Source organism: Podarcis melisellensis (assembly GCF_964234715.1).
Source record: "Podarcis melisellensis genome assembly, chromosome: 1".
NCBI classification, from domain to species: Eukaryota; Metazoa; Chordata; class Lepidosauria; order Squamata; family Lacertidae; genus Podarcis; species Podarcis melisellensis.
Window position 1 is genome coordinate 115,522,437 of NC_138528.1, and position 18,414 is coordinate 115,540,850.

The 18,414-nt window shown below is 44.5% G+C and overlaps 1 protein-coding gene across 5 annotated transcripts in view; it reads right to left on the bottom strand.

The window, feature by feature from the left end:
• The window catches only part of RAPGEF4 (Rap guanine nucleotide exchange factor 4), a 164,215-nt gene that overhangs the window by 26,447 nt on the left and 119,354 nt on the right, over positions 1-18,414 (bottom strand). For 4 of the 5 annotated variants that reach the window (XM_081912218.1, XM_081912216.1, XM_081912217.1 and 1 more), the window contains 7 exons: positions 17,674-17,792; positions 14,328-14,416; positions 12,685-12,763; positions 6,426-6,576; positions 4,325-4,413; positions 2,953-2,983; positions 1,269-1,347 (listed from right to left, as the gene is read on the bottom strand). In XM_081912218.1, the coding sequence (XP_081768344.1) occupies positions 1,269-1,347; positions 2,953-2,983; positions 4,325-4,413; positions 6,426-6,576; positions 12,685-12,763; positions 14,328-14,416; positions 17,674-17,792 (637 nt within the window). The remainder of the gene's footprint in view (positions 1-1,268; positions 1,348-2,952; positions 2,984-4,324; positions 4,414-6,425; positions 6,577-12,684; positions 12,764-14,327; positions 14,417-17,673; positions 17,793-18,414) is intronic. The other variant, XM_081912215.1, reaches the window with a different exon arrangement.

The window sequence follows — 18,414 nt, forward strand, 5'->3', positions numbered from 1 at the left end:
AAAGGGGAGGGTGTTCTTAGTGGGCCCCACAGTTTCTTGCTTCTCCTAGGCCCAATCCTAAAGCAGAGATGGGGAAGTTGATGTTGCTCCCATCACCCCCGACCATTGTGGCGAAGGGGAGCTGGAGTCCAAGAACATCTGGAAAACCACAGGATCCCCATCTTTGTCCAAGAGGGAGGAGGCAAGATCTATGGAGGCTTGCTTCTGCTTCTCCTTGCTCCTCACACCTCACACCACATGCTGTTGAGAGAGCAGGGCACCAACAGCAAGGAGGAGTAGGAGCTGAACCAGAAAGTCCCAGAGATTGGCAGTAGGCATGCATCTTTATCCTTGTGAATAATAATAATAATAATAATAATAATAATAATAATAATAATAATAAATATTTAGCTATACCCCGCCCTCCCCGGTTCAAAAACCAGGCTCAGAGTGGCTAACCACAAATTTAAAACACTTAATTGTAAAAGCAGCATAAAATACAGTATAAAAACATGAATAACAACAAAATTCAAAGTTCAGAAATCAATTTAGGGGAAATAAGCATTAGATCAGTGTTTCCCAACCTTGTGCCTCCAGCTGTTTTTGAACTACAATTCCCATCATCCCTGACCACTGGTCTTGCTAGCTAGGGATGATGGGAGTTGTAGGCCAAAAACATCTGGAGGCACAAGGTTGGGAAACACTGCATTAGATAATCCCAAGGGCTAGCTGGCGGAATTAGTCCTACTTGGGCCAGCGAGGAGGCCAGGGGAGAATTAGCTGTGGGGTCTCAGAGTGGGTAATCTTCATAAAAGGGGAGGGGGAGGGAAGAGAAGGGAAATAAAAGATCAGGCTGAATTCAAATTAAAGGCCAGGCGGAATAGCTCTGTCTTACAGGCCTCATGGAAGGAGGTTAAATCCTGAAGGGCCCTAGTCTCATGGGACAGAGCATTCCACCAGGTCATCACTGAAAAGGCCCTGGCCCTGGTGGAGGATAGTCTGACTTCCTTAGGGCCTGGGACCTCTAAACCATGGTTATTCATGGACCTTAAGGTCCTCTGCGGGGCAGACCAGGAGAGGCGGTCCAGTAAATACCAGTCCTTGATGCTTGGCAGACTAAGAAAGGGTGGTGAGTTGCATGGGGGGAGAAGATGGTTTAATCCTGACCACTTCTAACCCAGCTCAGGGGCCGTGTCAACATGAGAAGAGACCCTGGACAAAATTCCACCCGGGGCTGGTGGTCCTTTTCTTCTATCACCCAAGTCCTGTGATCGTACTCAACGACTTACGTTCATCGCTTCCCCTTATGGGCTGTCGTTTTTGCGTTCTTTCGTCACTCGTGTTGAAGTGCTGCAAGAGAACTTTGTGCTGGGGAAACAAACCCGACAAAACGCCATGATTGTAAATGCAAGCAGAAAACTTTTCCAGAAAGCTACTGCATATTACGTAAGAGTTGTCATGCCGGATCAGGCCCAAGACTCACCTAGTCCAGCAATCTGTTCTCACAATGACCAACCAGATGCCCGTGACAGGGCATGAGCGCAACAGCACTCTCCTCGCTATATATATGTATTTTATTAGTTTTTTTAACATTTCATTTTCAACACTAATTAAACATACTTTTACATCTTATTCAAATTTCTGACTTCCATCAATCCTGCCTGAAAATTTTCCAATCTAATCTCTCACTATGCATTTCTTATCTTCCCTATTTCATTTCAAACTCATAACCAATATCTCTTTTTCTACTTTGTAACACTTCGTATATTTCTCCTTACAAAACTTCTTGTAGTCCTACTAGTGTAATTTTTTGATCACAGTTGCTCTTCAAATAATTCATATACTTCTTCCAATCTTCTGTGAATCTCTGGTCCCGCAGGTTTCGAATCCTTCCTGTCTTTTTTGCCCAATTCTGCATAGTCCATTAATTTCGTCTGCCATTCTTCTTTCGTCGGAATTTCTTCTTGTTTCCATTTCTGGGCTAACAATACTCTTGCCGCAGTTGTTGCATATAAAAACAATTTAACACCTTGCCTATTAAGCACTCTCCTCGCTCTAGAGCACGAGACTCTTAATCTCAGGGTTATGGGTTCGAGTTCTACGATAGGCAAAAGATCCCTGCATTGAATGCGGGTTGGACTAGATGACCCCTGTGGTCCCTTTCAACGGTTCTACAATTCTATGCCCTCCCCAGCAACTGGCATTCAGAGCAGAGGTGGCTGGTGCTCAATGGGACTAGTGGGGCAGAAGGCAGAAAGACCAACACTAGGTGGAGCCAGAGCCCGTATCAGAATCCTTTTGTCCCCATCCTCTTTCCTGCTGAGTTCTACAAGGTCTGAGGAAGCTGAGAAGACAGCGCCACCACCTGGACAGATTATTGAGAAGGCAGGTGGGTGGGGGCTGGCCGAGAGCAACCTGAGGTTGGTGGGACAGTGGACCATTTGGCCTAAGGGAGCTGACCTCAGTGATTTGGAGACATACTGCCTTTGATACTGGAGGCAGTCTACACAAAGCCTTTGTGTGGCTAGTGGCTATTGGTCATGAGTTTGCCTAATCCCTTTCTGAAGCCATCCAAGTTGGCAGCCGCCACTGTATGCTGTGGTGGTGAATCCCATCATTTAACTTTGTGATGTGTTATACAGCTGATGGTGCGTGTGGGAGAAAGAATAACAGAATACCCATAGATCTGATCGAATTTCATTGCGTGGGCTTGCTTCTTCTTTGGAGGCTAAATTCTCAGGGCACCTTCACATCTTCTGTTTTAACCGCATGCATGTAACGTTATGCGTACACCCAAAACTATAGCACGTCTGCACAACCAATGTGCTTTCCAAAGTATAAACGATACCGATGCGTCGGACAGGATACAATAGTAAAGATGTACTTGCCAATCCACAGGTGTGCACTTGCCTTTAGTGGTTGGGAAAATAACAGTTTAACATTTTATGTGGGCCGAGCAGTCAAAATAGTTACCTTTTTCTGTGGTGCTTTAGCTTCCTCTGATCTGCAAAAAGAAAAAATACAGCCTATTTATGGAGGGTGAAATTTGGAAGATTTTAGCAACAGTGGTTTGGTTCACACGTAACACTAAACCATGGTTTGGCACTATGTGCACAAGCAAAACGCAAGTGAAGCCTCAGGCTTGTGCATGCCACTCTCCTTCTCCCCACGAGGCTAGGAAAAGAACTCTTCTAGCATTTAATTAATCATTCAAAGAATCCTTGCTTTGCATTATGTATGAAAAAAGAGATCAAGGTGGTTTGTTTTTTGAAGCAAAGCTGTTTCAAGAGGAGGAAAACAGTAACATAGGTTGCTGCGTTTCCAGTGAGTCCATTAGTGGATTGTAGATTCCATTAAGCTCAGTGTTCATCTTCTACACTGTCGGGCAACAGCTCTGTGGGGTTTCAGGCAGGGTTTCTACCTGGAAAAGACAGGTATTGGCTTCTACGTGTAAAGCAGATCCTTTGCCACTGAGCTGTGGCCCTTCCCCAAAAATCTAGAGCAAAGAAGCAGTGGCAGGTGGAAGCTCCTTCACCCAAGAGCCTAATAATAATAATAATAATAATAATAATAATAATAATAATAATAATTTGTTATTTATACCCCGCCCATCTGGCTGGGCTTCCCCAGCCACTCTGGGCGGCTTCCAAAAAAATATTAAAATACTGTAATACATCAAACATTAAAAGCTTCCCTAAACAGGGCTGCCTTCAGATGTCTTCTAAAAGTCTGGTAGTTGTTGTTCTCTTTGACATCTGGTGGGAGGGCGTTCCACAGAGCGGGTGCCACTACCGAGAAGGCCCTCTGCCTGGTTCCCTGTAGCTTGGCTTCTCGCAGTGAGGGAACCGCCAGAAGGCCCTCGGCGCTGGACCTCAGTGTCCGGGTAGAACGATGAAGGTGGAGATGCTCCTTCAGATATACTGGACCAAGGCCGTTTAGGGCTTTAAAGGTCAGCACCAACACTTTGAATTGTGCTCGGAAACGTACTGAATTCCTTTGCAGGATTCAAAATGCATGTTTGCAAACCGCAGTCCTCCTCTTCCTCTCTCCTGTAACATCTAGAAACACAGATGTATGGTAGGATGCCATAGCACTTCCAGTTTCCCTACTCCACTTCGTTGGCCTGGCTTGGACATCATGCTAAACCGTGGTTGATTGCTCAATAGCACAATGACATTTCATAATACTATATGTCTTCCTACTCTTTTTGGTATACAAACTCTAAAAAAAAGTTCTAGCTAAATTCTTTGCTCATGGGGAGATGGAATACAGTGAAGCTTTCTCTCTGGTTTCACACATTTGCAAAAGCTAGTATAGAGATGAACAAATTCAAGGTTATGCTTACATTTGTTTCATAGTCTTCTCTAGCTCTGGTAGTTGCTCTTTGAGGGCTGTAATCATCCTCGTATCATCTGATACACATACATAAAACTCCTATTAAATGAAAAAGAACACCCTTCAAACAATGATACAAAGAGACAGTCAACTTGTCAAGATATGTATTGCAGGTGGGCTGACTACAAAGAAAAACGGTTCAATAGGGGTTCCTGAAAAATACCAGAGAAACAAATGTCCGCATTGGAAAAGTTCAAAAGGATGGAAGATGCCCTCTGAATCTTACTCCACCTCTAATCCAATATTATCTCAAGAGATGGAGTTGGCAGAGTGAGATGGTCACCTCTAGCAACAGATCTTCCATGTCATTAAAGAGAGAGACAGTGTCAGTTATTTAAAAGGTAAAGGTAAAGGACCCCTGGGTGGTCAAGTCCAACTTAACTATTCAGGCCGAGGGAGCCGCCATTTGTCCACCGACAGCTTTCCGGGTCACATGGCCAGCAGCCACTTCTGACCACTTCTGACACCACGACAAGTGCCAGAGAGCACGGAAACACCATAGAATCATAGAGTTGGAAGAGACCACGAGGGCCATCGAGTCCAACCCCCTGCCAAGCAGGAAACATTATCAGAGCACCGCTTACCTTCCTGCCACAGTGGTACCTATTTATCTACTCATGTTGGTCAAACCTAGCCAGTTATTTATTATTATTTTATTTATTTATTATCATCATGTTTAAACATGGCAGTAAGATCTGCTCTTTTGATTTTCCATCTCATGGACTGAAACATTTGGGGAGACCAGGGTAAACTCAAGCCCTACTTAGGATTGCAGGTAGAGGCTTACATGAACGAATGGGCACACTGGCTCCACGACTGCCACCTTCCACGAGTTCAAAGGGGGCTGTTTGCAGGGAGAATTCTCCTGTATTCACACAGGCTCCCATGAAAAATCTGGGCTCCAAAATGCATCCTGCCCAAGTACAGGAGGTTTCCATGCTGCAGGCAATTAGTTTTGAACTTGCACCCAGCGCCATGAGGGCAGCAGAGATAGTGTGCTCACGAAAACTCCCTCTTCCTTGCAAGTTCTTTTAAGCCTTTATATGGACACCTGAAAATTGACCAGTCAAACAGTGATAGCCGCTCTATGGGGTCATTTGCGGTACTTGGCTTGCATTTGCATCGATGATGCCAAGGAGCTTTGCTTGACCACAGCTTATAGTTAGGGATTTTTAAAAAATACACTGTACACATTTAATATTTTATTATTTCTGAAATGGCTTGGTGTTCCCAGGTAACGGCCATGGTTTTCCCGTGAAAAACGAAGGGGGCAGTATGCTAATCAGAACATCATTTTGACTGCAATTCTATACAGAGTAAAAAAAAGGTAAAGGACCCCTGGACGGTTAAGTCCAGTCAAAGGCGACTATGGGGTTGCGGCGCTCATCTTGCTCTCAGGCCGAGGGAGCTGGCGTTTGTCCACAGACAGCTTTCCGGGTCATGTGGCCAGCAGGACTAAACTGCTTCTGGCGCAATGCAACACCGTGACAGAAACCAGAGCACACAGAAACGCTGTTTACCTTCCTGCTGCAGCGGTACCTATTTATCTACTTGCACTGGCATGCTTTTGTCCTGCTAGGTTTGGCATGAGCTGAGACAGAGCAATGGAAACTCACTCCGTCATGGGGATTCGAACCGCCGACCGGACCCAAGAGGCTCAGTGGTTTAGACCACAGCACCACCTAACACAGTACTGTTTAATGCCAAGTAGTGTTACATGCATGGGATTGCACTGGAAACGTCTAGTTTCCATATTCTCACAATGTCCATTTCTTTCAATGTGATTGTTTCTGTATTAGAAAACAGACTGGTATCTCCACCCCCACTTTCCTCCCTGAAATTGCAGCCAGTGGCAACAAGGCATGATATTGTTTGCAGCAGCAATGCAAAAACCCCAAGAAGGACATCTATAGTTGATTGTGCTTGAATGTAACGTCCTTAGGAAGGAGAATTCTAAAGCTTGGGAAGCAGTCTTGGCTCAGCTCTCCTGCCTCCGTAACTAGTTAATATTGATTCCAACAAAACAGCAGTACTAAGCAATTGCGCCCTACCTCCAGAAAGGCCATTGCCGCTTCGTCCTCTTGCAGGACATCTCCATACAAAGCAGCCCATTGCAGCACTAAACGAATGACTCGCCGTTTGTTGTTTAGGGCATAATCCATTTTTTCTTGCTCCGTACCCTGCGAAGGCTGAGCGTGGTAAGTGCCAAGATGTCAAGGAAAACGTTCACTCTGCTACTTCATCCACCCCCCTCAGAATTTCCCATCGCTTCATCATAACAAAGCTCGCTTAAAATTGATGCACACACAACTGCCCAGCAATCACATTTTGTGCATTCTCCAGTTTATATACTTTCATGGCTTTTGATGACTTAGCATGGCGGTGGTGGGGAGATGAACCCAATGGGCCTTGCCTTGTAAAGTACAATTGGCAAATGGTTCAAGGGACATGGACCCAATTCGTTACTTTCCCTGGACTGTGGATGCTCGTTGGTGGTGGAAGAGTGAGATCAAGGCAAGCCCTCTGGCCTTAAGGGAGATGCAGAAAGATGCACGATAGCCACTGTAGTAATAAACTGAACACAGTGTACGTAGATATATTACCGGTATTTCTATGGTTTTGTATTTGTGTAGGAGGCAGGTAGCAAAGCACATTTCTATAGTCCTGTTTTAGCTGATGTCGTTGTGCTCTTCAACTTTAACTTGTGGTTTTTGCCTCTGCAGAGAAATAATAATAATAATAATAATAATAATAATAATAATAATAATATAATAATAATAATAATAATAATAATAATAATAATAATAATAATAATTTATTATTTATACCCCGCCCATCTGGCTGGGTTTCCCCAGCCACTCTGGGCGGCTCCCAACAGAATATTAAAAACACGCTAAAACATCAAACATCAAAAACTTCCCTAAACAGGGCTGCCTTCAGAAGTCTTCTAAAAGTCAGATAGTTGTTTATTTATTTGACATCTGATGGGAGGGCGTTCCACAGGGCGGGTGCAAAAAACCGAGAAGGCCCTCTGCCTGGTTTCCTGTAACATCACTTCTCGCAGGGAGGGAACCGCCAGAAGGTCCTCAGAGAGGACCTCAGTGATTCTATTTGCAGGAGATGTACATGCTACAATTGTTGATTCTTCTTGCTGTGATTTGTTCACAAGTTAATTGCTTGTCAGCATGGGGCATATGAAAGTGTGTGTGTGTGTTTGTGTTTGTGTATGCATTGGAGGGAAAGCAAGGACCACTGGTTTTCCAGGCCACTGCTACAGATCAGGGGGGAGGGCATAGGGCTGGTTCTAGTTTCTATTGCCACTTCTAGCTTGCACTGTGGTGACATTAGCTTGGGACTCTGTGATGTGGTGGTACATTGCCTTCCTGTCAGTGGAGGTGAGGCATTTGCCTTCCCTAACATAATTTAGCCTGTCCTTTCATTAGGGAAGTAAGAAAGCAGCTATTTCTCTTCCAACCTATCTTTGTCACAACCAGCGCTGTTTCTCTTCTGCTGCAGTCCAGTTTCTGCCAAATATTATATTTCTCACTTTCCACTATTTAATGTAATATATGTAATTAGTTCAACAACATAATTAATGGCACAATTATTTCCACACCACTCGTTCTGATTTACAGGACACGTCAAACCAATGTTTTTAATAAAAATAAAAAGGTCATTCATGATGTATCAGTTGCAGCCTTAAAAAACCAACCAACCCAAGAACCTTATGAGTGAGTACTAATCATATTCACTGGACTGATTTCCATTCCAGGTCTGGGATGAAACAATGAACAGCAGCAATTGCTGCTTCCATTTATGATGGAATTTTCTGAAGCCCCAGCCTTTCACAGCCATCGCCCTTTGAAAATAAGACAAGCAGAGCATCTTTGCACATAGACACATTGCCTCATCAACCTTCTGCTCACACAGACCTTTGATATGTGTGCATTTGCAACCCAGAGTCCTGCATGACCATGGGAAAGAGCACATTTTTTAAAAAAATGTAAATATGGTTATGTAATGGTTCTAGGGGTTGCTTGTGCGTAAATCGGCGCCACACCTGGCTGGGTTACCTGGGTGGACTTTTTCTGTCCGGACAGCCACTCACCTGTGGCTGTCTCAATCGCTGGCAGAATCCGTCAGTGGGCGTTTCTTGAACTTCTTCCAGCAAAGAAGCTCTTTGACGCCTAGTCTCCGCCTACTCTCCCTGCGCGGAAGCCTTCTGCGCAGGGAGGGTGTGGGCAGCGGAGGACCCGTGCTCTCCCCGCTGGTCTCCGGCGAGGAGTCATGGAGCCACCTCGCCGATTCCCCCATCTGCCCCCCTTCTCCACTGGTGCTACGCTGATTTCCTTCCCCAGAAAATGGGCTGCTTCTCTCCCTCCCGGGACGCTCTCCGGAAACCCTCTGGAGCCCCCCCCTCTCTCTCTGGCTCTGATGGGAGTTCCCTGACAAGTTATGTTAGCAATAATATAAATCTGTATCATTAAACAAGTCAATGGAATCCATTAAAATTTCATTGTGATTCTTACTGTTTGCAAGCCAGCAATGAAGATGCAATGGAATGCTACCCTCACCAACGTCAGAAGCAGTTTTCTCTGCATCCTGGTTCCTTCCCATGCAGAACAGGTGCAGCAAGCAGTATTTTGAAATGTACGCATATATTAGAGTTCTGCTGTTACAGGGCAACTCAGGTGTAAACTTCTCCCTTTTGGAAAGGGCAAGTTTTGACATGAAGATCAGAAATGGTGACTGCCCAGCACAACCTTGGTTTGAGGGACGTGCTTGTTCACAATGCATCTCTTATCAGTCCAGGGTCAGCAGAGATGAGTCGACAAGCACTACTGAAATTCTACTTAGTCCAGGCTGACTTGGGATCCAGTGACAGACAGATCTGACAGACAGCCGTATATAGCTAGATCCTCACAAAACAGGGAGGAAATTGAATATAATAGTATTTTGTGCGTTCCATGTGGAATTAATGGCCCAGAATATTTTCTGCATATGACAGTTCTGACAAGCACAGGGCCGTGGTGAATGTAAGTCTTAAAATAAACTGTTTCTTTCAAATCAAAGCACGGGGGCTTTGACATGCAATCTCTGGGATGTCTCAAGAGACTGTGAGCTGATCAGAAGGGGAAACAAATGCATCAATAGAGCCTCTTGCAGAATATATGCACAATATGACTAAAGCAGTAATTTAAGGGGGGGGGATAGAAACTGGGCTTATTAAGCCATGTTTTTGTTTCCCTTAGACACTGCTACAGCTACTTAACAGCCTAGGACATGGGACATCCTACTGAAATCTAGGGTCATGGGGAAAAGAAAGTACACCCTCTTTGAATTCTGCGGTTTTACATATGAAGACAAAATAACAATCACCTGTTCCTTAGCATGTCTAAGGAACATGGTGCAATATGTCGTGACTGAAGGTTTTAACTGAACTTATAAATATATATATATTTGGTTGAGATCAAAAAAGTCAGGCTACCTGGTGGAGGTGAGAGCAGTGGCGTAGTGTGGGGGGTGCAGGGGGGGGGCTGGCCGCACCGGGTGCAACATCTGGGGGTTAGGGTTAGGGGGCGCAAATTCACGGGTTAGGGGGCACAAATTACTTGCCTTGGCCCGGGTGCTGACAACCCACGCTACGCCACTGGGTTAGAGTAGACATTGCATTGCCTAGTTTGGTCCCTTTAACTGTTTGTAGGGACAGTTATAACATTTCATAAATCAAGTAGCATTTCACTGAGCTGTTCTCTCCCTGCAGCTTCTACCATGCAAGCCCTGTAATTATTTAATATCCTTCTATCTGCTTATTAAGTGACTCACCACAGGCACTAGTAATTTTTGCCGTTATTTTTCATTGCTCATCTACTTATTTTTAATTCTGCTAATAATTTCTCCCATGCAAATGTGATCGTGGGATGTGTGTGGGGGGGAGGGGAAACCCTCCCTCCCCAAATGTTCACGCTGCATATCTATTAGAATAATAGCGTTATGTATAAATAAATGACAGAGAGGCTGTAATTTTGAAAGGTATTAATCAACAACGATGTTGTGACTGAATACCGATCTCGACAAGTTTCGTTGCTTTAAAATTGCAATAATTTTTTACAGCCCGTTCCTCCCTCAATGCAAGCAGGGATCTAGTTCCTTTTCACGTGCATTGGAACCGAATGTTCGATATTTATCACCATGAGAGAGTAGATGAATGGGATCAGATCATGTGTGTGTAACATGCTAACCTTTCTCTTAAAACAATACAGAAATAATAATAATATAATAATAATACAATAAGTGGTATTCAACTGTGTACCTCCACCACCCACAAATCTGGTCTGGAGGCTTCGTGGAGTGGGTGTTGGTGGAGAATCGTGCATTAAACTAGTAAGAGACTGACACCAAAGACCAGAGGCAGGAGGCAGAAAAGGACTGAGAAGAGGGCTGTGCACACACTTCTGAATCCAGTACGCTCCCAACATTGGTTTGGGAAGTGGTGCACACATGACGTTCGCCACACAACCCATATCTATCCTGTCGTTCCTTGGGAAATGCTGAGGTTTGATCCGTTTCCCCCAAAACTAACTTCATTTCGAACACAGAAAAACAACAACAACATCCCTGCCCGTCTGGACCTAGTTCTGTTTTAAGCCAGTAATGTGTACACAGTCTTAAGTCAACCCCTGGAGACCACGCAAGGCTACATTTAGTGAACAATAAGGAAGCTGAAATCCAAGAGAGGTCAGGTCCCAAGAAAAGAAAAAGGCAGGAGAATGTGAATTAAATCTAAGCTAGGTTCTGTGCTACGAAAACGGACTACATTCTGCACAACGTGATTGAAGCCAGGCAGGATTTCTGTACTTCCAACATTTAGTTCATCTGTTTCTTTGGTGGGGAAAAAAAGATTTTGCTCCTGTCACACACACACACACACACACACACACACACACCCCATCAGCTGGGCTGTATTTATGTGGCTTTTGTTGCTTTCCTCAACACATGACACAGGTTTTTAATTACTTTTGCTATTTGTGGCACCACAATAGCACTCAAACAGATCTGGTTTCCAGGGTGATTATGCAAGCCGATGTAGAAATTTGAAAATAGGTGGCCTCCAAAGAGCTTATTATTTTAAATGATATAGTATAACCTGCCGGTGGGTAAAGCCAGCAGTTGGGGATGGAGGTGGAGGAGAAACAAGCCAGTGAAACAATAGGAGGCAGAGTTGCCGGGGATCACAAGTGCTGTTGCACTCATGCCTTGTTTGTGGGATTCCCATAGGCATCTCAATGACCACCTTGAGAACAGGGTTCAGGACTATATAAACCTTGGCTTGATCCAACAGGGCTTTCCTTAGGTTCTTATGAGCATGGGGGAAATGGCTTGCAAAATACTCGCAGACATTCAGAGCATTAGGCTTAAGGCAGATGTTCCATCCATACTGGTTAATCTTGCTCTAGGAATGAGATGGCTTGAGAGTTTAGTTCCACCATGAATGATGTGGCTGGGGAAACTCAGCCAGATGGGCGGGGTATAAATAATAAATTATTATTATTATTATTATTATTATTATTATTATTATTATTATTATGGAATGATTAATACAGGCTCCCATTTTATGTACTCTGACCTGGGAGTAAGGGAAAGGACCCCTGGACAGTTAAGTCCAGTCAAATGCGACTATGGGGTTGCGGCGCTCATCTCGCTTTCAGGTCAAGAGAGCCGGCATTTGTCCACAGACAGTTTTCTGGGTCATGTGGCCAGCATGACTAAACCACTTCTGGCACAACGAGACACCCTGGCGGAAACCAGAGCACATGGAAATGCCGGTTACCTTCCCGCTGCAGCGGTACCTATTTATTTACATGCACTGCCATGCTTTCGAATTGCTAGGTTGGCAGGAGAAGGAACCGAGCAACGGGAGCTCACCCCGTCACGGGGATTCGAACCACCGACCTTCCAATCAGCAAGCCCAAGAGGCTCAGGTGTTTAGACCACAGCGCCACCCGCATTCCTGACTTGGGAGTAAATCCTACTGAACACAGTGGGACTTAATCCTGAGAAACGCAGCACAGCATTGTAACAAAATGAATAAAGTGAAAAAGAGCTAACGCTCCCAAGAGTTGATTCTCCCTTCTTGACTTTCTTGCTTAACTTCCAGGGGGCTTCTTGTCAGAAAGGGTCCACTGATAGATGTGGTAGCTCAGCAGTTTCCCAACCACGCCAAGCGTTGATGCAAGGCTTGCTTACCACCGAATTAGGTGTCTAATATGTTTTCGTTGTTTTTTAAAAAATAATAATCAAAAAGGATATTGAGCCATCAAAGCCGGACAAAGCTGATTATTTGGCATGAATATGCAATGCATCATAACAAAATCAAGTACACCAGCATCTGTGAAAATCAAAAGTAACAGAACGTTATACTCCTGCATGCCAATATAATTTCCCACTGTTGCAAAATATATTGTTCCCTCCTCTGTGGTAAACAGCACAAAAAGAGTTATACCAGATGTGTTTTGCACATTAAAAGCAATTAATTAACAGCGTGATCCTAGACATGTCTTGTCAGAAGCAAGTCTCTTTGAGTTCAGTAGGACTTGCTCCCAGGTCCAATACTCAATGTACTTAAACCCCACTGAATATCATGGGACTTATATCTGAATAGACATATAAAATTGCACTGTAAATTACAGTAATTTGTCATGGATCCTAAGAACTGCAAGGATCATTCTGCTTGCAAAATGGGTTTTCCTTTCTGCTCCCTTTTATCTGCACACAACAATTGTTTCCAAAAAACTTTCTTCCTTTTGCCTTTTTTAGGGCAACACAAGATGCCAGGCAGTTTTTTGAAATAATTAGCCACCGGCTTTGCTGTTGCTATGCCATGGGTTGCTTGTAAGTATTTTACAGAGCTCTAGCTAAAGATGTCTCTGACTAGGAGCTGGGAAAAGAGGTCACAGGAATTTGGGGAATTAAACACAGACACAAGGTCCAGGGAGTGGATTGTGGAAGCAGAGGCTCATGAGACAGATGGATGGAGGAAGCAAAAGAAAATGAAGGGTGGCAGGGAAGAAAGTGGCAAGGAAATGAGGAACTTAGGAATAGGAGGAAGAGCAAGGAGGCTCGTATGTTGTTAGCAGGGAGTTAGGGGACAAGCAAAAGAACCTGGGATGATTGGATGTATGGGCTAGATATATGAAGGAGCAATATATAGTTTCAGTGTTTGGGAGTGACTTTCATATGTTTTTAACCAATCAGTCAAATCTTTCATGGAAAAAACTGACTCATTTTAATCCTGGATATTTTCCCTGAAATCAACTGGCTCAGATCTAATTTATGTGGTCCCCCAATGCCCTCTAATGCAAAAGGAAATGTATTTCAGTGGAAAGCGTACAAAAAATGATGGCTGTTTGCCAGGGCATTGTTTTCACTGCTACTATGCAAACAAACAGCTTAACCGAAACAAAAACAAATTCAAAGTAATGCAAAAGGGGGGGGAGCAATCAGTGATTGCAGATGTTTGTGATCTGACAAGCAAAGAGAGAAATGTTGTGGTTCAAATTTCTAGTTGCCTGCTAACAAATGGAATACTGCCCCAAGATATTTTGGAAAAGGGCTGTTTCAAAATACTTTTCAAAAGTGAAGTTGTACTGGAAGGTTTTGGAAAATAAAACAAAATGTCCCTAAGAGAAACTGCAAACTTCATGCTAGCCCTCCCTTACTTTTTAGGGCACCACCGAAAGGTTGTTTCAAGGTTGTAGCTCTTTCTAACACACACTGAATGCAACAGCGACACTCAGTACAAAAGCAAGACCGAGCTGCACTCTCGGCCAAAGAATCTGGGTGCTTAAGCCCCAGTTTAAATCGAATGGCTGCAGTCTGGAAATGTCGGATTGCAGCATTCACTTCTTACGTTGATCTACACCTGCACCAACATCTTTATTTCAACATTCTACCTGTACCTTCGCTTAACGCTGATTCGAGACGCATTGTTTCGAGGAAGTGTTCTAGAATTTTCTCGGGTGTTCCTGACATCACGATATACCTGAGTAAAGGAAGAAAAGAAACAATGACTTAAAAAACCACTCTGAGCTTGTTGAAAAGAGAAGGTGAATATGAGTGTAACAAAGCACATATGCACATGCACACATACACACGTGTGTGTGTGTGTGTGTGTGTGTATGTATGTATGTAAACCTTTAGCATAGGAAAGATACCCAGTGTAGAATATCTTTACATCTTGATTGATTTTAGCATACATTTTGCAATATGACATGCTTGCAATATGACTTGTTTTAGTAGCTTCAATTTGAGAAAAAGGGCCAAAAAAAAAGACAAGTGAGTTGTTTCTACAGGAAAGGGGAACAGAACTGCCAGCAGAGCAGTGGAAATATGGGACGCAAGAGCGACACCCAAAAACAAGCACTTGCCACTAGACAATTTGAGTGGCAGCCATTCCCCGCTGGGGCTAGTAGGGTGGAGGTGGAGCCACTGACAGACAGAGCCAACTCATTCTAGCTCTGTCCTCATCTTCTTCTTTCTACAAGAGGCAACACTGAGACTAAGGAGGAGGAGGAGGAGGAGGAAGCTGGCAGGCTGTGCTGCCCCTTGGATGGGCAGCATGTTAACACAGGTAGTTGGTTGAGGGGCAGATTGAGGCTGGTGGGCTGGTGACCCATTTGTTCCCAATAAGCCAGTCTTCCTCCACATGACAGTCTACAACAGTCAAGAGGAGAGCCAAAGCATGGTCAATATGGCCGCTGGCACGTTTAGGAACAGGGCCAGCTCCTTTGCTCTCTGGACTTAAAGGCAAGATGGCGCACGAACACACACACACACACCAACCACCATTCTACATACAGAAGCAGACCAGGCTGGCCACTGACTCTTACTGCGACACTGGCAACGGGACAGTGTCCTCCACACTGTCAAGGGCAACAGACAAACCTAGGGGTTGCAGAACTGGCCACACGGCACAGTTGTGTCCTCCAGCAGAAGTGCACAACTGGGGGTGGGGTGGGCGAATCTCAGGAGGAATGACGGGGGGGTGGAGGAGGCTCCCACAACTCATTCACGAACGGACACCCAGTATCCGACACCTGAGGCTGCCATCTCACTTTGCCTCATAGTCAAGCTAGCCTTGATCAGAACGAAGTTCCTTGTGATGGGATCCAAGCCATGATGTTTTCTTGAGATGCTTCATGTGTGGTCATCTTCCTACGTTACGCATTTGTAAGCGTGTTTGATTTCTTTCTCTCTCTTTTCACCCCAATGCTCTGCGATGGCCAATGGCAACAGCTAAGATGTGATCCCAAAAGTGAGGAGGGGTGGGTCATGTATGGAGTTGCCTCTTGTAGCGTTTGAATTATGAGGGGGAAGGTCCTTACGAAATCTGTACCTTCTCCCCAAACTGAGCCAGCTGGCTCGTATCCTCAAGTAGCCCTCGAAAAACGGTAGCTAAGGCAGCCATCAGGAAAGAAGCTAACAGGCCCCATTTGTCACTTCTCCTAGCATCAAACTATTGAGGTTCACTGAAAAATAGGAACTTATCTATTAAGCTTTCCTATTTCCTTCCGCAGTAAATGGGTTTCTTTTAGTGAACCTCTTGGTTCTTCTTACAACTTTGCATCATTTTACCGCGCTCAAGTATAGGGGGAAATCTAGGAAACTTCCCCCCTAAAAAAGAAAAAAAAAGAAAAAAGCTCCTGCTGAGAAATAAGTAGTGGAGCTGAGCTCCTGGGAGCTTCTCCTCACTTTGAGGACTGGCCATCATACGGTTCTTTTACCTGCCAGCCCTTTGGGAAGAGCTGCATTGATGTCCCAAGAATGCAAAGCCCTTGTTAAGCCAAGTGCACAGAGAGATACTTGCAGAGATACTAACTGTGTGTCTTGGGGAGTGAAGCAGAGAAAGAAGGAGAGAGAGAGAGCTTGCTGTACTTTCAATATGAAAGTGGAAACGAAATTGTGGAAGTGGCTTGCGGTGCCTGGAGACTAGTTGGCAGCAGAACTCTGCAAGAGATCAGTCGGCAAAGAGAAGATGTGTTTGCCCGTAAAGGGAGAGGGGCATAGGGAGTGCTTCACAGTGGGCTCTGCTAGCAACATCCCTTTGAACACTGCAAGAGAGATGTAGCATTGAGGAACATGGAACAGACCCAAATTGCATCTCAGGTCATTTGTTCCCAATTCTTAAGCCTTTTCCAGCCTTTGCCATTTCCCAAATGAAAGAAGCCAGTTCTGGACACTGCTGCCTTGTGTATTGGGAACAATTATCCCAGGGACATGAAAGTTGCTTATGATTACTCATAGGCACTTAATTACTCCAGACTCTCCAAGTGCCAGTGTGGTGTAGGGGTTAAGAGTGGTGGACTTGTAATCTGGTGAACTGGGTTCGCTTCCCCGCTCCTCCACATGCAGCTGCTGGGTGACCTTGGGCTAGTCATACTGAGACTCCTTAAGGGGAGTGAAAGGCGGGATATCAAGTCCAAACTCCCCCTCCTTCTTTTTCCCTATTTCCCAGGGACAGTCCCAGATTTACAGAAGCGGTCCTGGTTTCTGATTTGATCCTGGAATGTCCCGCTTTTCCTTAGGACATTCCTATTTTCATTGGAGAAATGTTGGAGGGTATGGAGTTATGCAACCCCTAAGCCAAGGGGAGATAAGTACCTATGCAACCTTTAGAACAGTGTTTCCCAACCTTAGGTCTCCAGCTGTTTTTGGACTACAGTTCCCATGATCCCTGACCACTGGTCTTGCTAGCTAGGGATGATGGGGGTTGTAGTCCAAAAACAGCTTGAGACCCAAGGTTGGGAAACACTGCTTTAGAAGACCTCTGAAGGCAGTCCTTCAGTACATCCTCAATTCCTACCCTGCAGGAGTTGGGCCAAACAACTTGATGCAAGGGGACTAACGAGATAGATGTGCACTTTAGGAATTGGAAATAAAAATAATAAATTATGTTTTCTTAATAGCAAAACGAATGCGGTTTTAAAAGCTTTTTTTATCAGTAATTACTCTGCTCAGTAATAACATTCCTTATGGTCTGTGAACAGATTTTGCACGTGGGGACTATTTACAGGGAGACCTGCCTAGAGTTGATTTTTGACAGCTAAAGGGCCACAGCTAATGCGTTTGCAAGTTGATATATGTTGTGCGCTGCAGGGCATGTGACCAGCTGGTGATATCTTTTCAAATGCGACATAATGCACTCTTTTCAAAGGCAGGAAGAAAAGACTATTGGCTAAATAAAACCATTTGGAAGCGTTAATCATAGTCTTGCATCAACACCGTGGAATTAAATCATACTTGTGCTGAGGAGGCTGCAAGTTTCCTTGATTAGGAGCCCTGTTTCCTGCTGGGATCTTCTCGAGTACCAAGACATCTTGGTCATGTTCCTTAAGTCTGACTGTGTTTGCTTCGACATCCTGAAAGATGATTTTTAATCATTAACACGCCAGATAGAAACAACTTGGTAAAAAGCCGTGCTGCAAATGAAAATTAAAAGGCCGTTGATATATGGTTTTATACTCCTAGAAAAAGTATGGGACCCCATCCCGGGAAAGACAGCTGTCCTTTAGTGTTATTGGCATCTGTGGGGCAAGTTGTATGAAACTTGCAACTAACTAAAGGTCCATGTATTTCCAGCACGACTGAAGTCAGTGTGGTGTAATGGTTCAGAGTGTTGGACTATGACCTCGGAGACCAGGGTTCAAATCCCCACTCAGCCATCAAGCTCATTGGGTGATTCACATTGGGCCAGTCACAATCTCTCAGCCTAACCTCCCTCACAAGGTTGTTGTGAAGGTTAAATGAGGAGGGGGGAAACCATGTATGCCACCTTGAGCTCTCTGGAGAAAAAGGCGGAATATAAATTCAATAAACAAACAAACTTCTCTTGGGTCATCAGGACTGTAGATCACAACATTGTGTTCGGTTAGGTCGAGATTTAACCAACCTAAGCTGCTTTCTCTACTTCCTTTATCTATCCATGAATCTTCCTGTATTACAGCTGAAGTGCTAAACACATTCTTTTTATCCAGACTCCAT